General features: G+C 41.2%; 1 protein-coding gene across 3 annotated transcripts in view; it reads left to right on the forward strand.

Moving 5' to 3' along the window:
- The window catches only part of LOC138022870 (pyroglutamylated RF-amide peptide receptor-like), a 45,879-nt gene that overhangs the window by 21,343 nt on the left and 2,402 nt on the right, over positions 1-22,134 (forward strand). For 2 of the 3 annotated variants that reach the window (XM_068870032.1, XM_068869897.1), the window contains 3 exons: positions 7,827-7,962; positions 11,245-11,509; positions 12,271-12,525. In XM_068870032.1, coding sequence (XP_068726133.1) covers positions 7,850-7,962; positions 11,245-11,509; positions 12,271-12,525 — 633 coding nt within the window. In that variant the 5' untranslated portion in view covers positions 7,827-7,849. Of the gene's footprint in view, positions 1-6,437; positions 6,548-7,826; positions 7,963-11,244; positions 11,510-12,270; positions 12,526-22,134 lie in introns of those variants that run through there. The other variant, XM_068869968.1, reaches the window with a different exon arrangement.

A 22,134-nucleotide genomic window follows, 5' to 3' on the forward strand; every position in this document is an offset into this window, starting at 1 on the left:
ATTTGCATAGCCGTGGCGTGAAACACAAAAAGCTTCTGAAGAACCAGAGACCGGTGTTGGAATAATATTTGCAAGGTTCCTTATGTTATTTCCAAGAGCATCTGGTCCTGGGCTGGTTTCCACGTCCATGGCCACTGTCAAATCGACACGAAAGGGACGGGATAGGCAGATATGTCCACGCTTTGTCCTGGCACTAATTATTCGAAATGAAGTACTTGGACTATGTAGCTTGTGCGGTAAACATTGTCTTCGAATGACCCTGCAAAATCCAAAATAGCCTCTTAGGTTGGTAGAAATGCGGGGCATTTTGAAACGATGTGGACGCCCAAAGGAAAAAAGCAATAAAAATTGCAGCAGTTCGCAACGTGGCAGTCATGATAGGCGCTAATTACATGCACTAAGATCCACCACGTCCGGATTATGAAAAGCAGACATCAAATTTTGGGAATGGCTTGAGATTCGTTGGCCCTCGTGATGAATGGAAAAACCGAACGTAAAACCTGAAACAAGGTGCTCTGCAATGAAAGAAGTGTACCCAGACAAAAAGAAAATACGTCGGTCTACCTTGACTGGTGTGGGTAGTTTATTTTGGCTGTGCTAATTGTGCCCCCTGGCTGCCAAATCCTGAACCACCTCCCCATACTTCATGAGGGCAGGGGCCTCAGTGGAGTACTTTTGGCAATAAATGCCCACAAAAATATGAAAACAGTTAAACCACGCATATAGTGTTAAAAGCTTTTTGGATTTGGCCACAGGCTCAAGGCATATGGCTGGTGTTGCCGAGTTGCCTTTTGCACCCTTTACCGTTAACTGATAACGATCTTCCACTACTAGGTTAGTTAATAATAAACTAAACTCGAAATATTCATTGTTCCAAATCTTCTTCTCTGAGACTCTAGCATCAATTGCTAAACTTGGCGAGGTGAACAAACATTCGGGAGTGCTGGGTATACCTGCAATGCTAGCTTGTGTGATGGCCAGGGAACTGTTGACGACAGCTTCAGCAAATGGGAATGAAGAGGATGGACCCGGTGATGGACCTGGTGCTGGTGGAGCTGTGGTAGCTGAGCCAGCAACTTGAGCTTTTGGTGTTGAACTGTGTGGGGCCCCAACGGGGACCTCGAGCAGAGTGGCGGGAGGAGCTAAGCCTGGAGTTGAGGCACTGGTAGCTGGCTGAGTAGAGTCTGAAAATGCCAAGGACTGCGAATTGTCAGTGCTAGAACCACTGGCCAAACGTTGGATTACAGCATCCGTGGCACGCTGAACAATGGTGTCGATGATTTCAGCTGTCAGAGGGATCTCCTGTACACTTGCAGGTGTCTCCTGTACGCCTGCAGGTATCTCCTTTACCCCTGCCGAAGGACCGCTAAGGGAAGGAACAGACGATGGTCCACTGCGGCGAAACCTCTTTCTGGGAGACTGACTACTAGCTGCAGCTTGCAAAGCTAAGTTGGATGGAACACGGGCACGAGAAAAACGTCGAGTCGACATCTCTAAATAATACTAAATATAAAGGAGGCAAAAAGAAAGATGGCAGACTCAAAGCGTTCCAGAAAGTATGATCCATTTGAGAAAAACTATCCCAATAAGACTTGAGAAAAGAAAAATTAAGCAATTAAAAAAAATAAAATAAGATGATAGAAAACACACAAATAGCATAAAATAAATAGGGAAAGTAAAACCTCTCAAAGATAAAGTTGACGCTAAAAGCCCCCTTATCAACTGTCCGCACAAATTCAAATAATGTAACGTGGAGTACACCACATGATCTGAGGACAAAGAAACTGCAAGGAATGCACCTTGCATATAAATAAAAAGCAAGAGGATAACCCTCTGAAATGTGGAATACACCACATGGAAAGAGTACAATCTCCAACGAAAAACAAACTGCAAGGAGCACACCCTGCATACAAAATAAAATTGTAGGATAATCCTCGGCAACTTAGAGTGTAATGCATGATTTGAGGACATGGTCAGGCAAGGGATACACCCCGCGACCCAACTATGAACCACTTCTTGATCAAACTACGTAAGGATGAAACTCGCAGTAAAATTAGCGAAAAACAAAAAACCCCATGCCTTATGACAAATTAAAAGGTAGGACAAAGCGTTCAAAATGGCCCCGCGATAGCTAAGATACAACTGATACTGCCCGGCAGTTTTCAAATGAGCACCATCCGGTAAATAATAATCCTTAGCTGTGTGATTAACAACTCTTTGACGCCAACAAAAAAAACATTGGGGGTAGAATCGAGTACCACACTGACATAATTGTTCAGTATCTCAGCTCTCTGCCTGAAGAGCGCCGAGTCAGGATGTGAGAGAGCACGAGGTATGACATAACACCAACCAACCACGCGCAAGGGAAAACTAGATAAAAGCAACTGAACCAGATCATCCAGCGCCGAATCGAACCTATCACTTCTGGCGGCAAAATAGCGAGGTCATTAGTGCCGATCTCCAGGATAACAATTCAGAGGAAAGGGAATTGATTATACCAAGATCGAGAGTGCGAAGTTTGTGAATGGTGCGTCCAAAAACAAAGCGATGACGATCGAGCGTGGCGACGCGTGGGACAGGTTAAAAGATTGAATGAAGAAAGTAATCGCGACAAAATTAACAAGGGGGCAACAATACTAAATAACCGGCGGAATGGACGGAGACTAGCGACTATAAAGCCACATTCTTACCTTAAAACGTAGAGAGAAGTAAAGCGGTGAAAAAAGAATCTTGTTGCCTGTTGGATGGACGCGTCAGTCTAATCACGTGCATGATATCACAAAGAGGGGGTACTATTAATTGCCGATTTGCTTACCCCTTGGCATACACAGAGACATGGTTATGCATACAGAAAAGTACTACATGTAAACAATTGATAGAAAGCACTATGAGAAAGCATAAAAATCCTATTTGCCAACAAATATTTCCTTTCGTTCACGATTTGCCCATGTAAACAACAATGAAACAAGCTGCAGTGTTTCTTAAATCTTAAAATCAAGAAAACAAAGTGGTCATGGGTTTGAGGGATTATTTTATGATCAATGGGCCAATGCTGTCAACATTGAGGTGCAGGGATGGCGCAGTGGTGAGAGCCATCGCCTCCCACCAATGTGGCCCGGGTTCGATTCCCAGATCCGGCGTCATATGTGGGTTGAGTTTGTTGGTTCTCTACTCTGCACCAACAGGTTTTCTCCGGGTACTCCGGTTTACCCTCTCCTCAAAAACCAACATTTGACTTGATTTGTCTTAATTGTTAATTTCAGTTTACAGTGTCCCCAATTAGTGCTCTAGGAATAGAACGACTAGACACTTAAATAAAGTTCCTTTCCTTTCCTTTTCCTTTAACATTGGTTTCGTATACATAAAGATTCTTAGGAGGCAGTGTGGCCCAGTGGTTAGGGCGCTAGCCTTGAGATGCGGAGATCCCGGGTTCAAGACCCGCTCTGACCACTCGTTGAATTTGATCCTGGTTGTCCCTGGTTCAACTTCCCAGCTGCACTTGTAAATAGCCAACTGGTTTGCCTCCGGCCGGTTGAGATTCTTAACAGTTGTCGTTGTTCTGTTCCGTCGTTTCGTTGTGTTTCATTGGCCCTGAAAATCCCCTATGGGGAGCGGTCAATCAAGTATGTATGTATGTAAATGCGTTAAATTTCAGCCTTTTTTGAAATGAGAATTTGAGTTATTCTGAAACCTTAAATCATTTTTTGCCGAGTTAAGAGGTGGGAATCAACTTGACAAGTTATAATTACAAACTAAATTTAACTTGTCTACTGTATCTAATCTAGCACCCAAAAGCTTAATTTCACTTCAATGAAGAAAAAGAATTGATGTATAAAATGCCCAATTACAATCACAACTTAGCACTTTTGATCTACGGCTCAAAATATTATTCGCATTATTTAGGAATTACTTGGTTGCAAGAATAATAATAGCATGAGACACGATCTCCATTCTAATTGGCTAAGAAAACTGCGGCTCTTCAGATACCAAAGCGCAGTATTCAGTACAAAAATTATTTTGATTCTTCAATAATCAAGAAAGCCACAGATAGCGAATTAAATGTGATTCCTGAATTAAGCGATTTTTGGCGTGATGAGTGTGGGTTTTATGTTATTAATTTTAAAAAAACAGATTCCGTGTTGCCATGCTCCTGTTAGGTGATAGATTACAGATGACGTCAAATTAATATGCAGCGGTCGAAATGTTCCAGACTGTTTACCTGTGTCTAGTGACAGGCAGAATATTTTTTTTGCCTGTCTCTACCAACATCCAACTTGAACAATATTTGATATTATTCTATTCTCACTTTTAAAAACTCAACTGGGGTTGTACAATCATTAATAATAAATTGATAGAAAGCAATGACCTTTTGTTGTCAACTTATTGTCTCAGCCTATTGAGGCCTTTGGTTTGGCCCATAAGCATCTGCTAGTCTCCTGGTTTTCTTAGCATCAGTCCACTATATAATCCAATGGCAGGCTCGGGGTTAAAGTTCTTTACAGTTACCCTGCTAAGGGTAAAATGCATGAGGTCATTAAGTGACTCTTCTTTGCGTTTGCACCTCCAGTCACATTTAGCTCTATTGATAAGACTGAAACCACGTTCAACACAAGACGTTGAGTAAATCAAAACTAACAATATCACAGCCTGAGATGAATTTGTTTCTGCTTGTCTTATCAAACTCTTTCCAGTAAGAACAAAACATCCTTCCATCCTCTGCTGACAACCACGGGCGTCCATCTTTCCATTTCTCGTTGAACTTGAATACTCGCATATTATGTTTCGTCGTCGGCGTTTCCAAATTCTCTTCTACGTGTACTTCTTCAACTTAAGCACATTGCTTACGGGTCAGAAAGCGATCCATATTGCAAACTCACGCTTGATCGGCAAAGAAACGCGGGAGCTGTCTTTGTTATGCGCACTACAAAGATTGCATCATCTTGCTTTTATTGAGTAGAGTCTGGTAACTACTCCGCGAGAGCTGCACGAGTGAGAACGACTTCGGGTGGAGAAATGGATGAAGATATTATTCAAATCGACAAATTCTGTATTACTAAGGTTTTCTTACCTGTCGCCAGCGACATGCATCAATATTTTTTACCTGTCAATCCCTAAAATTACCTGAAATCGACAGGTAAACAGGCAACATTTCGAATCCTGAGTGGTGAGAACCAAAAAGTGGCACACGCCGAGTGTGTCACTGATGTTCTTACCACATTTTCATGATTTTGGCGTATTGTGTTATCTATTAGGGACTTTAAGATCTACGACGCGGTAGTCAACAAGAGCGCCACGAAACAACAATATCATTGGTTAAAAGAGGAATAATAATCGTGTTGCACGTGCGGCACGCATTTTAGTACATAAAAGTGCGGTTCTCTGCACGAAAACGACGTGAAATCACCAAATCTTAGGTTTTGACGACAATGTGAGCGTTCAAATGTGAATATTTCGTTCTCTATTTGTGCTCTAAAGCCACTCGTACCAATTTATTTTTAGGATACTTCGCCCACATTGTAGGACGCGAACGAGATGGCCAAACCGCGAGAAGCTTACGATAGTGCAACGTTATATTTTGAGGTGACGTTTTCGTCGACGTCGGCGTCGTAGATATTAAACTCCACCGAACAGACGCACAGCAACTTAGAATCTATTTGTTTTATATATTAAAGAATTCAAAGTCCTTGATGAAGACGTCGGCTGTGCGTCTGTTCTCTAATATGTCATAGATTAGAACCAATCAAAATGCGTACATCAATGAGCTTATTGTAAGTAAGCACATGCTTTTCTCGTGCAATTTCAGGCTGGAATAAATGAGCACTCCTAAAGTTTTTTAAGAGTACAAACTGAACCAGCCCTACGAGCACGTGCACTTTTCTTCGTATCTGAAAAACGTACCCGTATTTGCTGAAACTGTGGCAGCTCGAGAAACAATCGCCACCTTAAATCGTTTAAGTTTTGTTCATTACCTGGCTTGTCCTCTTTTGTCGTTTGCCCTACATTTCGATTTAAATGCTTAACAAAGTGAAGTAGTTCTTCTTGTATTTTTTTCTTTTTTGTCCATGTTAATTCCACCTCTATAGTGGACATTTGAATTGCATATGTTCTGGAATGAAGCTGCATTTGCTTTTTTTGGTGGAAAAGGGAGTCCAAACTTTAATTGAACCTCGTGTAGGCAATAGTATCATATTTTGTTCCGGATGGCTGTGAAGTAGTTGTGTAGAGTTTAGTATTTTTTATACCCACGTTTCTCTCCGATAACTGAACGTGATATAACTTAGTTAGCTTCTTAGATCAATATCACTTGTTAAGCATACAATTAAAAGATCAATATCTTCCTTCGCAAGCCAATCAAATTACGAGTTTTTTGCATTTGTCATTTATGTTGCGCCACCAGTTCAATGAATATTAATTAAAAATAAAAATAAAGGGTAAATATATATTGTCGCAAGGACCTTTCTCAGTGACGTTGCAAAATAACTGGCTTCAAGGTTTCTAATGCAGATCTTGTATCGCTTCTGAACAATAAGAAGTTGAAATCCAGTGGGTAAGCTCTATATTTAGTGATGTTTGTCATTTTGAAAGGGTTTTGCATCTGGAAATTCAATGCCTGAAGATAGTTGATTGTGGCCTTTCGCCACTAAAACCGAGGATTGCCAGCCTTTACCTAAATTCTTCAGTTTTTAATTCAGCCGTACCGTTTCAAATGGATTTTTGTGGCATCCAATGAAAAATTACCATTCTGGACCAAGTTGCAAAAATAGTGGATGAAATGTTAAAGTTTAATTTAACACCTTTTATTATTGCTGTTTTTTGACGCCATTAAGTAATTTTTTTTTAGTTTATCACCTGCTTTTTTCCTTTCTATCAAAGTGATTTACTTAAATTGTCAAATGCAGCGATCCTCTCATAGTTTTGCTTACGCGGGAATCGCTAATATAATAGATGTTAGCGACTCCGCCCGATACAATAATATAATTTGTCCTAACAGGCCCCCAAAAAAATGCAAAATCGCGATCCAGTGAATATAGAGGTTGTAAAATTCGAAAACAAAAAAACAGTTCATGGCAGATCGACATTTTATTTCACAGCAGTCAAGGTCGACAGTAAGGTAACAAATGAACTGCTCTTTCGTATTTTTACAGTTTAAAACATTGTGGAAACTAAACATATCTTTAGTTCTGAAGACTTCGATTGATATCAAGAGGATAACATACATGTAGATGTCAAAATATCCAAGCTTCTTGCAGTAAATACAATCGAAAGTGAACTGAATTTTTAGCGATGCCAGTAAATTTTAGAGCTTACCTAATCGACATGTTCAATGTTGCGATCAGGTCAAATTTCATCCAATCATAGGCCGGGAAAATGAGACAACTATACTGCGCAAGGATGGCACAGTTGGTTAGTGCACGGCCTTGGTGCAAGAGGTCCTGAGTTCGATTCTCGGATCTCGCATCCTTGTTTCGACTCCTTTCCTTTCCGTGTAGCTACGTAGCTTTAAATACCCGTAAAACGGAGCACTGATGGAGTGGGGGGGAGTAAAATGAGTTCACCGTCGACCTCAGGTTTGTCAGTGATTAAAAGTTACTGTTACGAGTTATCGACGTTAAACAAGGTCTACTTTACTTTACTTTACTTTACTGCGTTATATTAGCATCTCTCTCTTAAATGAGGATCGCGATACTGACAATTGAATTAATAATGATAATAATACTTGTTCACAAAGTATAAATAGAAAACTGTAAATCGAGCTCACGGCCAAACCATAGGAGTGCTTCCCGACTACATTTAACATTTAATTCAATGACTTAATTTTTCATTAGGTTACTGGAAGACAAATGCGATCATGGTTACTTCCTTGGATGTTACATTGTTGACAATCAAGTCATTAATCTTCCTTGCAAGTATCACAGGAAATCTACTCGTCATTTTTGTCGTTACTAGGAATCGGGATATGAGGTAATTCTCAGCACCACCATTTCTGGTTCTAGAATAATGGTACACTTGCCCACTTGTTGTTTCCCTAATAGCGGAGCTCCGCGCGCGCAGCACCATAGTTAAGAAAAATATGGTAACCCAGCGATGCAGGAAATTTTGGTTTTAAAGCCATGTCGTTATCGACCGCCCGTCCGTACGTCCGTACGTCCACCCCTCCATGTATGCCAATGTCACCAGTATGCTAGTTTACAACATAGATCTTTGATGTTTTGATCAATTGACACTTGTCAAAACAAGGTATCCGCTGACCAGTATCACTTGACCATATTACGGGCTCAAGCTTAGAGCTCACCGACGTCAGCTGTTTTTTGAAGTCGATCGCTGACCAGGTACTGGTTTTCGATTGGATTGCACGCTGAACGCAGGTTAACTCACCTAAATAAAAGCGAGGCTTCTTTTTTCGCGCGCTTTCTTTGCTCGACGCGGCTACACGTCCATACTACGTCAAATATAGTTTTTAGACAGTCAATGCTCTTTGTGTTCAGGTGGGAAACGGTTTGGAAATTGTTTTCTTTCTGTATTTTTCGCTGGTTTCAATCCAGTTTGACATATCATGATAGCTGTGGTCCACACTGGCAGCTATGCAGTTATTCAAGTTAAGCATCGGCGGGATGTAAACTTAAAAAGCGTGAGTGTTTATTTTTAATTTGCTTAGAGCTGCTTTTTTCTCTGTATTGCAATTTTTGGCATATCTTTAGAAGCTCTGATAAGGTTACATGGTGCCTGGAGGACCTATGACTAGAACTGAAACGAAAGAAGAGCGAGAAAGAACGACAACGACAAAACAGAATACCAGTAATATCTCATACTTGGTGGAAGAAGTTACTCCACAAATTCTTTCCTTGGGCACTAAACCGTTTGTTATTTTAACGGATGCGTTATTTAAAGTTAATGCGTATTTTTAAAAAAGTGGTTTAATCGGTTTTTCCTTTGTTCAGGAATGAAACTCGAACTGATTTTTATTGTCAACTGGGATTAAATTACAATTATCTGTACTATTTTTGATACAAAGATGAAGTTGAATTGTTTGTTTTCCTTTAAAATCTGAGCGAACAAGTACTTTTTTAATCGGTTTGCTCAAGGTGTTTTCGATGTGCCTCGACAGTGACAAGAATCGCAATGAGTTCTCCTAAAAATAGGGGGAAATTTCACTAGCTTTGGTTTTCAGAAGTTTGTTAAAGCACCTAAAGGTAATTTAGTGTTGGAGCGGATGTTGTTTGAAGGTCGTCCTTTCTTGGTTGCATTGCCGTATTTTGCCGATTCGTGTTCCAAGCCAAGCTGGCTTGTTTCAATGAAATAAATCAAAATGTAAATGATCTCGTTTTCGGAGATAAGGTGGAATAAAGTACCTCGGTAAAACTCTTTTTTTGGCCTTGAACTGACAAGGTTTTTTTTATGGTTTCTAATTCTAGCGTGATTCCGATTCGCTGGGTATTAACAGTTGACTCTGAAATGGCTTTTTTTGCCATTTCCATTCCCTCCCTGAGGGTGTGCTTATTTTCTTTTAAAACTCATGCGGTTCAAAAAAAATTAATTGCCAAAATGGTGAATTCCAAAGTAAATTTCACTCGAAAAACCGATACCGCACTCATTGCTTTGTGATTCGTGCAATATGGTTTTTAGCGTAAAATTTACCATGGAATTCACTAGTCAGGCAATGAATTTTTCTACAGAAGAAAGCAAAGAAAATGATTTAATTATTAAAACAGCAACCGGAAACATCAAAACGTGGACAATTTGAAACCTTTCACTAACCCTAAAGGCAGTAAGAATAATTAACCAGGGAGCTCCGCTTTTAGGCTTGGCTAAATCTATATATTAAACCCTACACATTGGGACACTGTAAAAGAACAGACCGGTGAAGAAGCAATGTTAGTGTTGGTGAATTACTTTTAAACGAATTCTGATTGAACATCATAATTTTTGTATGTGTCGAGTGTTAGAAAGACGCTAGATGATAATAATAATAATAATAATAATAATTATTATTACTATTATTATAATTATTATTATTAGTAGTATTATAATTATAATAATAATAATAATAATAATAATAATAATAATAATTATTATTATTATTATTATTATTATTACTAGAAAGCATTTTTTTCGCCGGATCAGGCATTTCATTTTACGATTTTGATAGCTGCCAAATACAATCTGCAAGTCAAATTGATGTCGCAAACCTTTAATTATATAATTTCCGTGTTCAGAGAAATTGTCTCCACAACCAAAAGTCCATTACTCAAGTGTAAGAATCTGTTATCAGGTTTGCGGTTTGCTGCTAAACAAATTAAAAATAAACACTCAGCCTTAAGTTTATATCCCTCCAATGCTTGACTTGAATAACTACGTAGCCACCAGTGTATCCTGACCACAGCCAGCTATATTATGTTAAACCCGGATTGAAACCAGGGAAAAATGCAAGAAAAATGTATTTTCTAAACCGTACCTGACAACACGAAAAGCATCGACTGTCAAGATCTTTTGTTGACGTAGCATGGCTGTGTAGCCGCGTCGAGCGAAAGAAAGAGCGCGAAAAATTAAGCCTCGTTCAGGTGTGTGTGAGTGTCTGACCTTGCTTGAGACTGCGATCCATTCAACAACCAGTCACTGGTCAGCGGTCACCTTAAAAAAAAACAAACAGCTTACCTCGATAAGTTGCAACTTGAGCCTGAAATATGGTCACTTGATACTGGTCAGCGGATAACTTGTTTTGACAGGTGTCAATTGACGATAACATTGATATCCAATATGAAAGTTGTATGCTGTAAACTAGCTACAGTGTCAACTGGAGTATTGCCTCGATTAACTCTAAACTTAAGCCCGTGATATGGTTACGTGATACTGGTCACATTGGCATACATGGAGGGGCGGACGTACGTACGTACGTACGGACGTTCATGACGTTATGGCTATAAAACCAAATTTTCTCCCATCGATGGGTTACTATATTTTCTTAACGATGGTGCTCCGCGCGCGCGCCTTCGGCGCGCACGGAGCTCCTGTATTAAAAAAAACCTTACTCTGGGGTGATGGACTCTTGCCATAACTCTTCCTATGGCATGCTATTTAATCCCACATCGGGGGAAGGTCTATCCGTCTCTGATTCCTCAGTTTAAATCAAACCTCCTAGGGAAATTAGATCTACAATTCGCAGTACGTCGAAAAGACGTTGAAAGATAATAAAAATGATACTCATCCGAAACTCTAATCTCCATCGAAGTTCCTTTTATTTTACAGGACTCCATTCAATTATTTACTTGTGAACCTAGCAGTTGCAGACATCGTTTATCCGAGTTTTGTGCTGTTACACTTCATTGTAAGCCTCATGATTATATCGGCAGATGAGATGCCGGGTAATGCGATCTGCATGTTCCTGAGTAAGACGGCGTGGACTGGAGCTATTGCTGGTGTTATCACTATGGTTGTGATCGCTAGGGAACGTTACAATACCATAGTTCATCCACATGGAGACAGAGGCAAACTTACCACCCGTAATTTGAAAGTATGTCTCTTAGATAATACAACAGATATTCTCTTATTGAATGCTTGTATTTTGAGATAAATTTACCCAAAGATGGATTTACATCTCTAGGATATTGGAGGAACTAATGGGGTCCAATATACCGTCCAGTGCCATGATTTGGCAGTTAAGGTGACTGTACACAGCTTTCAAATAGCCATGCATATTTTCATTTCTGCCATATTTATGCAGTTTTTCGCTTGAGGCTCAAACTTGGCCACCGATAAGTCATACAACGAAGGTTTATCCTTTTAACAGTTAATCATCAAAATTAAAACAAGGCCTTAAGGATGCTTATTCCTCATTTATACAAAATTCACTCATAGGTTTTTTTGCAGCATTTCCTTACTTAGTGCTGAATAGAAATAAACTACGTTTAACAGCTGTAATCATTTCAACAGACAGATTTTTCGTGACGGGTTTCCGAGTAATTTGGTAAAATAGCCAACAGTTGTTGGTCTGAACTTTTCTTGCCCATGCGCATGCGCAGCTTTTTGCTGGGTTCCTAAGTAAGATTTTTATACACTTCTGAAGCACCATGACGTTTACGTAATGGAAGCGAATATATACGGCGTTTCCGGGAAGGAACAAAAAGTTTTTTTCTTTAAAATCCGCGCCTGCCTTTAGAATACCACTGATCGCGGAAAAAAACCGTGTTCAGCCACCTTAATTAATTAGGCAATTTTGTACTTGGAATGCTTGGACTCTCGATTGTTAAGAGTTTCACTTCTTTCAATTGACAGATAATAATTCCATGTACTTGGATATTCGCAGTGATTTTTATGATGCGTGGGTTGGTTCTTCAAGGTTTTGGAAAAGAGTTAGGTGTGAGGTCATGCGAATATTTCTGGAAAAATCAAAAGTTAAACATGGCTAATAGCTTAATTTGGCTGACCTTCATCTGCATGTCTTTCCTGCTGATCGTTGGGTTGTACTCCACTGTTGTGTACACTTTGTGGTTCAAGCATCGTGGAGATAATGAAGTTGCAAATCAACAGGTAGGAAAGGAATATATACTGCATTGTTATTGATATAGATCTTCATGTTTTTCAAGGGTTTATGACATGTTAGAAAAGCTATTTGCGCCCGTGGCCCCAACATATGAATATACTTCTATATATTTAGGCAAGCATAAAAGCGGGATTTCTTTAATTATTGTTCATTTATGTTTTTCTTTTCAGATATTTTATAACTAGGCTCATTACCACACGACCAGTGTGGCGTGCTCATTGCTTTAAATTATTCTATTCACCCGTGCTGTCTCTTGCTGTTATCGCCGTTTCTTGCCACCGTTATTGAGCCTGTTTTCTCGTAATCGTGCTTGCTCTTTCCTCTCCTGCTTGTCCCGATTTGCCGTTGTTTTTTAGTGAAATTTCGCCCGTTTTATCGTCTTTTCAGTCTCTCTCTTTCATGTTGAGCATCGCTTACTCGTCGCCTCTCTCTCTTACTCTCTAGATTTCTCATTCTCTTTCTCCTTTTTCCTCTTTGTACGACATTAAAAATCCTCAGTACGCTGGCCACGCAATTTTCCGGCAAAAACCGCGGATTCCAGCAGTCAAACATTCTGTGTATTGGCCTACATGAAAAGTTGAGGGTAGGGACGGACGGTCGTAGGATGACTTCAAAACCAAAATCAAAATTCCTCGCATCGATGGGTTGCCAAATATATTCTTGCCCAACCTGCTCCGCGCACGCACCTTCGGCGAGCGCAGCTCCGGGACTTTTTGTTCTGGTTGGAGTCCAAATGGTACAGCACATGTCACGGGAAAGCTTCCGAAGAAAAATTGAAATTCTCAGACGTATCCCTCTTTGTGTCATTCCATCCGATATGATCGGAAATTTCTGTACCATTTGTCAGCTTCATTTTAACAAGTACTACGGTGACCGCCGATTTTCCTGCCTGTTGACGACCACTCAAGGTGGCGTCCTCCTTTGTAGTTTGCTAATTTTCAAGTCATCTTCTTCGGCACCAGACAATGTCTTAGTCACAAATGTGCAGGTAAGCCGTTAAATGATCACTTTTAAGAGTACGTTTCCTCCTCATGCAGTTTTATTTCGTAGCGCGGCCGGAAATACAAGCGCTCATAGTTTTAAACGTAGTTTTGTTGAACCTCTCCACAACGGCCACCTTGGGCATAGACGAAAATGGCCGTTGTGGAGAGATAGGGGTATCACATGACACCCGTTTTTCTTTCAGGCTACAACTTATTTATTCTTTCTGTAGGATGTTCATGCAAATAAAGCAATCAAATGTAACTTTATGCTTAAAGGCAAAATGTCAAGAAAATAAAACGATCGAGGTACACAATGTTCGCTGCATGTATTGAAGCATATTACAGCAGAAAATAACAATGTTTATCAATGAGATAATAAAATGTATAACGAAACGTAAGATTCACAAGGCAAATGTTGATGAGTGGTAGATCATTTTAAACTGTACAATGTTAGCCTTTATAATTGGAGGCATTTCGTTTTCTATAAACGAAATGATGGGTTACCATATTTTCTTAATCATGGTGCTCCACGCGCGCGCGCGGAGCTCCGCTTCTATGCCCGTGATAAGGTGTGGATTCAATCTTAATACTTGAACAGGATGAAGTGAGCAGTCCAATTGACTGATAACGAAGGATATCTACAAATAGTTTATGGCAAGTTTAAAGAAAACAAAGGAACGAAAACAAGCAATACGTTTATCCATGGGAAACAAACATGTTCGGCGGTCGATCAGTCGTTGTCATATATTTATGACCATTTATGTGATCACGTATCGACCTCAAACTAATTGTGCAGGTATTTTATTTTGTTCTTTGATTTTCGTTTTCCTTTCGAATGTTAAACAAAGTGATTCCATAGTCGTAAGCTTTTACAGCGAGTAGACAGTTTACATCTTCGTGAGAATTGTCGCTGTTATATTTTTTGCAACTGCATACCGGGCTTTAGCGTTTATTTTATAACACAAATTGTGAAGTCTATTTTTAGCGCCTGTTAAATAAAAGATAAATTTTATCAAGCAAACGTAGTGTATGATGTATTTTTGATGATAGTGTATGTTCTGTAGAAGCAACTTTAGTTACTAACGAAATCTTCTTTTTTGCGACCTTCAATCGCCGCTCGACGTCGAAGGTCTTACCGGTCACAAAGTTCTTGTTTTTAGCTTGACCGCTTTTGTGGGAATCTCCTGTGGCAATATAACCTGAGCGTTTTTTACCTTTAAAGTAAGTAAAAATTGTTTATTGAAAAAAAACCTTGTCAAATGATTACGCTTTCGCCCAGTTTCGGGTGAAAATATAACCAAGGAAAGCCACGTGACCAGCTCAATCCATGGTCTCTCTCCTTATCGTCAAAGAAACGTTGGGAACGAGGTCGATCATTTTTAAGTTATTGTAGTGAGTAAATCACCTCAATTTTTCCTCGATTCAGATTGCTGAAAAGTTATCGGTGGAAACCGCACCAAGTAATGGCGGACCGTTAAATGAAAAAAAAAAAAAGTGGAGTCTTCCTCTTGAAATTACGACAAACAAATTCGCCTGTTCAGCATTCATCGCAAGTACTTTCGAAATTAGAAGAATCAAAATAACTGTGAGACACCTCATATATATAATATCCGCTATATATATATATATATATATATATATATATATATATATATATTCTACTACTACTTTTAAGACTTCAAAATATTCGCATAAAAATATTAATGATCTTTCAGTGGAATTTTTTTGTATGCCATAATTTGCATAACCATAACAAATGAAACATTGAATGAAATGATATATCAAATGAATCATATATTGAACTTCGGATATCAAAATCAAGTGAATCGAGCTCAGCAGGAAGATGTCGATCATTGGCCTCTCCTTGCTGGAATAAAAATCACCAGAATTGACGCGAACGTAGGCTTGCTGATTGGGACTGATGCTCCCGAGGTTCTACAACCAAAGGAAGTTCGAGAGAGCTGCCATAGTGGTCCCTATGCCACCCGTACGATATTTGGGTGGGTGGTCAATGTTCCTCTGGGTAGAGTTCAAGGTTCTAACCTCTACACGGCCAATTTCATAAGAGTTGAACAATTCCGAAGTTATTGCAATATGGAATTTAATGACTCTGTATATGGCGGAAAACCATCACTGTCACAGAATGACAAACGTGCTCTAGAGATAATGCAAGGAACATGCGTATTGCAGGAAGGTCATTACACTATCGCACTGCCCTGGAAGGGAGACCCCCCCTGTATCGAGAATAACAGGAGTCTTGCAAGGCACAGGCTCAGATTGTTAAGGAAGCGTCTGCTGAAAGACTCGGACTTGCGAGTGAAGTACACAACCTACATAGAGGACCTCCTCACGAGCGTCATGCAAAGAAATCCCCAGCTATCGCCGTTCCTGGAAGAACGTGGTACCTTCCTCATCATGCTGTCTTTCACCCAGCCAAGCCAGGAAAGGTCCGTATTGTCTTTGACTGCTCGGCTAAATATGACCCTCGCAGTTATGAACGCAATTTTAGCAATTGCCTACAGAAGTCTGAAAAAGGAAAACCCGAGGTCGCGTGTTCAAACCCCTTTGAACTACTGAATTTTTCAGGCTTCTCTACGCAATTGCTAACATTGCGTTCATTACTCCCAGGGTCACAGCTTCACTTGAGGATAAACATCACTTACACATGAAAGAAAAAGTAGTGCAAAACACAGAAAATTTATATCAATAGCAAAGATCCTTTAATGTCCATTCTCTAGCAATCAAAACGTGAATAACTAATGATGTTTACGCAAGAAAAAGAACGCCAACCTTTATTAAATTGACTAGAAAATCCTTTACAATTCCCACAAAATTCGTCCAAATGTCTTCGCTAGGCTCTAATCAGAAATTTAGCAACCCATTGATCGAGTAATCCAGTAAGCACCTGAAGCCCCCTCATTGAGACTTTCTGCATCAATGAGATAAAGATGAGAACTGATTTTTTTTCGTAGTTACACTTTAAGTGCCTGCAATTGATATATTGTCTTCCTAATCAAACTAAGCCTGGCCTTTGTCACTCTTTCCAAGGGCCTTGTTATGGATCTCAACGTTAACAAGTCTATTGACGTTTTTATTTCCGCGCACCACAGAAAAATCATTACTTCAGCCTTTGTTGGGTCAATGGACTCTGCAAGATTGGTTGCAAATGGAATATTTCTTGTAACCATTGTAACCTTGAAGGGTTACCTTTGTGGAAAACTCGACTGGTGTAACGTAGATAGAGTCGGAGCTGAATTCGAACGCACGTATAATGCCAAAGTCCAAGTTTAATCCAGCAGACGTAAATACAATCAACGTACGACTACTGTGTAGATAGCTTGAAATTATTATGGTAAAGCTTTGTGAATTCGTGGTTCGAACTATAAACGAAATAGGACGACAACTATCTAAGTATAATGAGCTACAAGAACGTAACGCTAGAAACAAAGAAACGACTATGTAGAAAACTAAAAGCCCAAAGTAAATGGACAAAGTGACGAAACTAAGATAAAATAAACCTAAAATAAATATATAGGAACTCATTTTGGTCTAGCTCCTAGAGGAGACAACAGCATGCACGGTAGTAAGAAAACCTTTGATAAATAGCCGTGGCTCGTAGCCGATCGCAACTATATCACTCAATACACTCACGCAAACCTGAAACCTAAAGCCTAACACGTGTAGGAAAACGGAAAGAGTCCCTACGGAGCGAGCTAAATTACATAATGTATCGACCAGCAAACGAAACGTCATATAAAACTATCAACAGGTACCATTAACACCTAACGAGTAAACGAAATATACAAAAATGCGTTTAAATCTAAAATTCCGCCCCCTTTGAAGGCGGTAAAAAACTTGTTGCCTTTAACAAAACAAAACGACACAAGGTTTAAACAGTAAGTTACTAAATATATGATGGCATATCACAGTTCAGTCTATGTGGGCAGTATAGAAGGATGTTTAATCGCGTTCTGGAGGGCGAATTTTGTAAGCGACCACCAACCCGTAGGGTACCGTCTATGAGGACTGGATCAAGACTGATGATGTGGCTGGACCTTTTAACTTTCTTTGCTTCCTTTAGCGACAGCCTTTCTCCTCCGAAACTTCTACTTTGAACTGCTTCAATTATAGCCTTTTCAGCGGACTGTAACTCTTCAACATCTAATGGCTTGATTTTCTGGTTTGTTCGAGGGAGTGAACTTTTCCTTCTTTTCGTCTCATAACAGCATCGCGGGCACCGTTTTTGAACCTAAAAATCCAGCCCACAAATTTCTTTAGCTTGTACCAGCTGGAGAACCTTTGAAACATCTTATCGATCTGTATAGCAGTGGTAGAACTGAAACTTGCTTGCGGAGACCTTCACTGCCTTTCGATCAGCATCCTCCTCTTGATTACTCAGCATGGCGGAGGGGCGCTGAGGCCACATAGCTTCATCTTTAAGGAGAATGTCGGGACCCTTTATCCAGCGTGTAGGCTTAACGATGTCGTCAGCAGATATTCCTCGCGAGGCGTCATCTGCAGGATTGAGCTCTGTCTGGACGTAGCGCCACTGACTTGGCAGGGATTGCTCGCCTATCGCAGATACACGGTTGACTTCGAAGGTTTCGTATCTCTTTTCGTCGTTCTCCACATAGCGTAACACACACGTACCATCCGTCCAGAAAATAGAATCGTCAATTCTGTATTCGGTTTCCTCTCGAATCATCCTGTCTAACCTCGTGGATAGCACAGCGGCGGATAACTCAATTCTTGGTATCGTGTCAGATTTCAATGGGTACAACCTGGATTTGCCCATCACGAAAGAACAATTAACATCGCCATTGCTATTAACCATGGGGAGCACCGTAAGCCACTTCAGAAGCATTAGAGAAGAGATGCAGTTGGCACGATTCCACCTCACCAAAGCCGCGAGGTTTAAAGCATCGCTCTACTCGAAAGTGCTTTGGTAACTCGTTCATCCATGTCTGCCAGCCGGTCAGATCTTCTTGTGGAATGGGGTCATCCCAGTCAAACTTCCTTTTTCACAGGTCTTGTAGGAGTATTTTAGCTGGAAGGACAAAGGAGGGTCGTACACTGAGCTGATGACGGACGACAGTCCTCCTCTAGTAGCTGGTCTATCCTTGATGGTGATGCTGAAGCTGAAGGAATCATAAGCTACATCCCATCGCACTCCAAGCGCTCTCTCGATTATAGGGAGATCGAAATCGAGGTTCTTGACCACGGTTGCTCGTTTGGCTTCTGGAATCGACTCTACAACCTTTCGAGAATTTGAAAGCCATTTCGTGAGACGGAAACCTCCTCTGCGCAGGAGCTCTGTCAGGATATTGGCCAGAAAGATAGCACTTTCATCTGACGTCACGGACTTCAGACAGTCATCAACGTAGAAGTTACGTCTCACAGTGCGTACAATTTCGGGATCAAAGCTGGTTTTGTTATCCCCGGCTATCATCTTTAACGCAAAATTGGCGCAGCTCGGAGAAGAAACTCCGCCAAACAGATGTACTGCCATCATCAGCTCTTCTGGTTGTGCTATTATATCACCGTCTGGCCACCAGAGAAATCGTAGCGCATTACAGTCTTCAGGAGTTACCTTAGCCTGGTGAAACATCGCCTCGATATCTGCCATTACACCAACAGCCTCCTGGCGAAAAGGGGTTAGCACTCCCACCAGGGAATTAGTGACGTCCGGCACCTGTAAGAGCTTGACATTTAACGAGCTTTCTCGATGTTTAGCCGAGCAGTGAAAGACAATACGGACCTTTCCTGGCTTGGCTGGGTGGAAGACAGCATGACGAGGAAGGTACCACGTTCTTCCAGGAACGGCGATAGCTGGGGCTTTCTTTGCATAACCCTTGTGAAGGAAGTCCTCTATGTAGGTTGTGTACTTCACTCGCAAATCCGAGTCTTTCAGCAGACGCTTCCTTAACAATCTGGGCCTGTGCTCTGCTATTCTCGCTACAGGGTGGGTCTTCCTTCCAGGACAGTGCGATAGTGTAATGACCTTCTTGCAATACGCATGTTCCTTGCATTCTCTCTAGAGCACGTTTGTCATTCTGTGACAGTGATGGTTTTCCGCCATATACAGAGTCATTAAATTCCATATTGCAATAACTTCGGAATTGTTCGCTTAGCTCCGTATCGACTCTTATGAAATTGGCCGTGTAGAGGTTAGAACCTTGAACTCTACCCAGAGGAACATTGATCACCCACCCAAATATCGTAGGGGTGGCATAGGGACCACTATGGCAGCTCTCTCGAACTTCCTTTGGTTGTAGAACCTCGGGAGCATCAGTCGAAATCAGCAAGCCTACGTTCGCGTCAATTCTGGTGATTTTTATTCCAGCAAGGAGAGGCCAATGATCGACATCTTCCTGCTGAGATCCATTCACTTGATTTTGATATCCGAAGTTCAATATATGATTCATTTGATATATCATTTCATTTAATGTTTCATTTGTTATGGTTATGCAAATTATGGCATACAAAAAAATTCCGTCAATTCTGGTGATTTTTATGCCAGCAAGGTGAGGCCAACGATCGACATCTTCCTGCTGAGCTCCATTCTCTACTGCCACTGGTAACTTCGGCCTTGTAAATACACATGAAAATTCAACAGCATTCTACTCCTCAAGATCCATTACTTGGAGGCTAACGACCCGTGAAGCACTTTCGCTCTCTTCTCTTTCTAAGGTGGTTAGATTCAACGACGTTGGACGTCCTGACAAGCCTAGTTGTGTAGCTAGGTCTTAAGAACAAAATGAAACTTTAGACCCATTGTCTAAGAAGGCGTACGTTTTTACAATGAGATCACTTCTAGGTGCTTTAACCTTAACCGGAACTAATGCCAAGCTTGATGAACAAGGATGAACAAGGATGAACGATTTTCCTTCTTTTCTTTAACCTAGCCATTCAAAACGGTTTGTTAATTTCCTCGATTGCGTGTTTGAGCTTGAGCCTCAGTAGTCGCAGAGCTGCCGAAGTAGCTGACTGAACCTGCTCCTTGTCCTCTAGGGTGAAAGTAGCTTGAATGCTTTCCGTTGCATCCAGTAACACGGCAGAATCCTTTCTTGGGGAAGAAGTTAGCTGAATGTCCAGCAACTAGACAGTTGGCACACGGGCTTTCGGAGTTGGCGTACTGCCACCTAGCAGCTAAGGGTTTCTCCTTGAAGTAACTACATTGTGAAAGCCAGTGGTCGGAACTGCAAAGAGGACCCTTCCGGGCTGATTGGTTTGACTGTCTCTTGATGTTTTCTTGGCTTGCCTCCACTTGTGTACCAAAAGATGGTTTGGTGTGCAGTGGAAATCGCCGTCGTGCTCCAGAGCTTCCCTGAGATTGCAGTGGTTGACTGGAGATGTCTCCAAAGACGGCATGAGTGGCTGCATTGGCTTTGGCACTGACAAAGTTACTTAAATCAGCAATTGTAATCTCACGGTTCTGGGTTTCCCTAATGTTGTCGGCAACGTCACGCCACTTTTGTCTCAACCAAAATGGAAGCCTTAAGACAATAGCTCTAAGTGTATCTGGATTTTCTAGCTTATTCAAATATCCGATCTCAGTTAGAGTGTTCTTGCATCCGGTTTCAATGCTTCGCCGTCCTCAGCCTTGAGCGCAGGCCCACTTGACAACTTTTATACATATGCACTTGCTATCTTGTAGCGTGACCCATAACTGTTCTGCAGGAGGGTACGTATCTTCACTCATCGAAAGGCAGCTCTTTACCAGCTCTTGTACTTCGTCAGAGGTGTACTGCACTAAGTAATAAAGTTGAGCACTTTCGCTTGTAGTTTTCTTGTCACGAACGCTCGAATAAACAGGAGCGTCTGGTTGGGGCAGGGTCAGCGCTAAAGTACTCTGTTGTTGTTGCCTCCAACAATTGCCGGACCATTGCATCATTTCTTGTAGAATCACCATGAGCAGGCTCATCGATTTCTGACGTAACCGTGATCGGAGCGAACGACGATTGTTTTGGATCAGGTGAATTGTTACTCGGCTGAGGAGTAGTACTTGCATCTGCCTTCGTAGACTCAGAAACGTCAGGCGCTCTGTTTGGGGTTTTGGTCTTCTCGGACGAAATCGTGGTATCTTCACGTTGAACTGTCTCATCTGTTTGAGCGTTCATGACGTTTCGTGCCGAGTCTGTAGTTAGGTGTTGCTGCGCCCTTGTTAAGGACATGCTAGTGTCGTTTTCTTCAGTTATCGATTTCCCACCGTCATTTTCAGCTTGGGCGTATGCAAGCTCCTCCGCCTGAGCCTTAGCTATTTCTGTTTGAAGTTCTAAAGCTTTCCTTTTTAATTGAAGAGCAAGTTCCTCCTTCTTTAAGGCCTGCCAGTCTTCGAACTTCGTAGCTTCTGCTTCTGACATCGCTCTCTTCGCAGCGGCTTTTGTGTGTGCAGATAGAACAGAGCTAGTGGTCGATTCTTTCGAACGCACGGAGCTCGACCTAGAACGACGAGAATTCCGAGAATCCTTCGAGTCAGCGCGAGAGCCAACGTTACTAATTAAATCGGAGGGCGCGATGTCGTCGATTCCGTCACGGACGTTACCTTCGAGGTGGTTATTGGAATCAGTACCATTTGACGAGACGATCCAGCGTGCTATCTCGCCCGCAAGC

The sequence above is a fragment of the Montipora capricornis genome, chromosome 1 (genome assembly GCF_036669925.1).
Source record: "Montipora capricornis isolate CH-2021 chromosome 1, ASM3666992v2, whole genome shotgun sequence".
Classification (NCBI taxonomy): Eukaryota; Metazoa; Cnidaria; class Anthozoa; order Scleractinia; family Acroporidae; genus Montipora; species Montipora capricornis.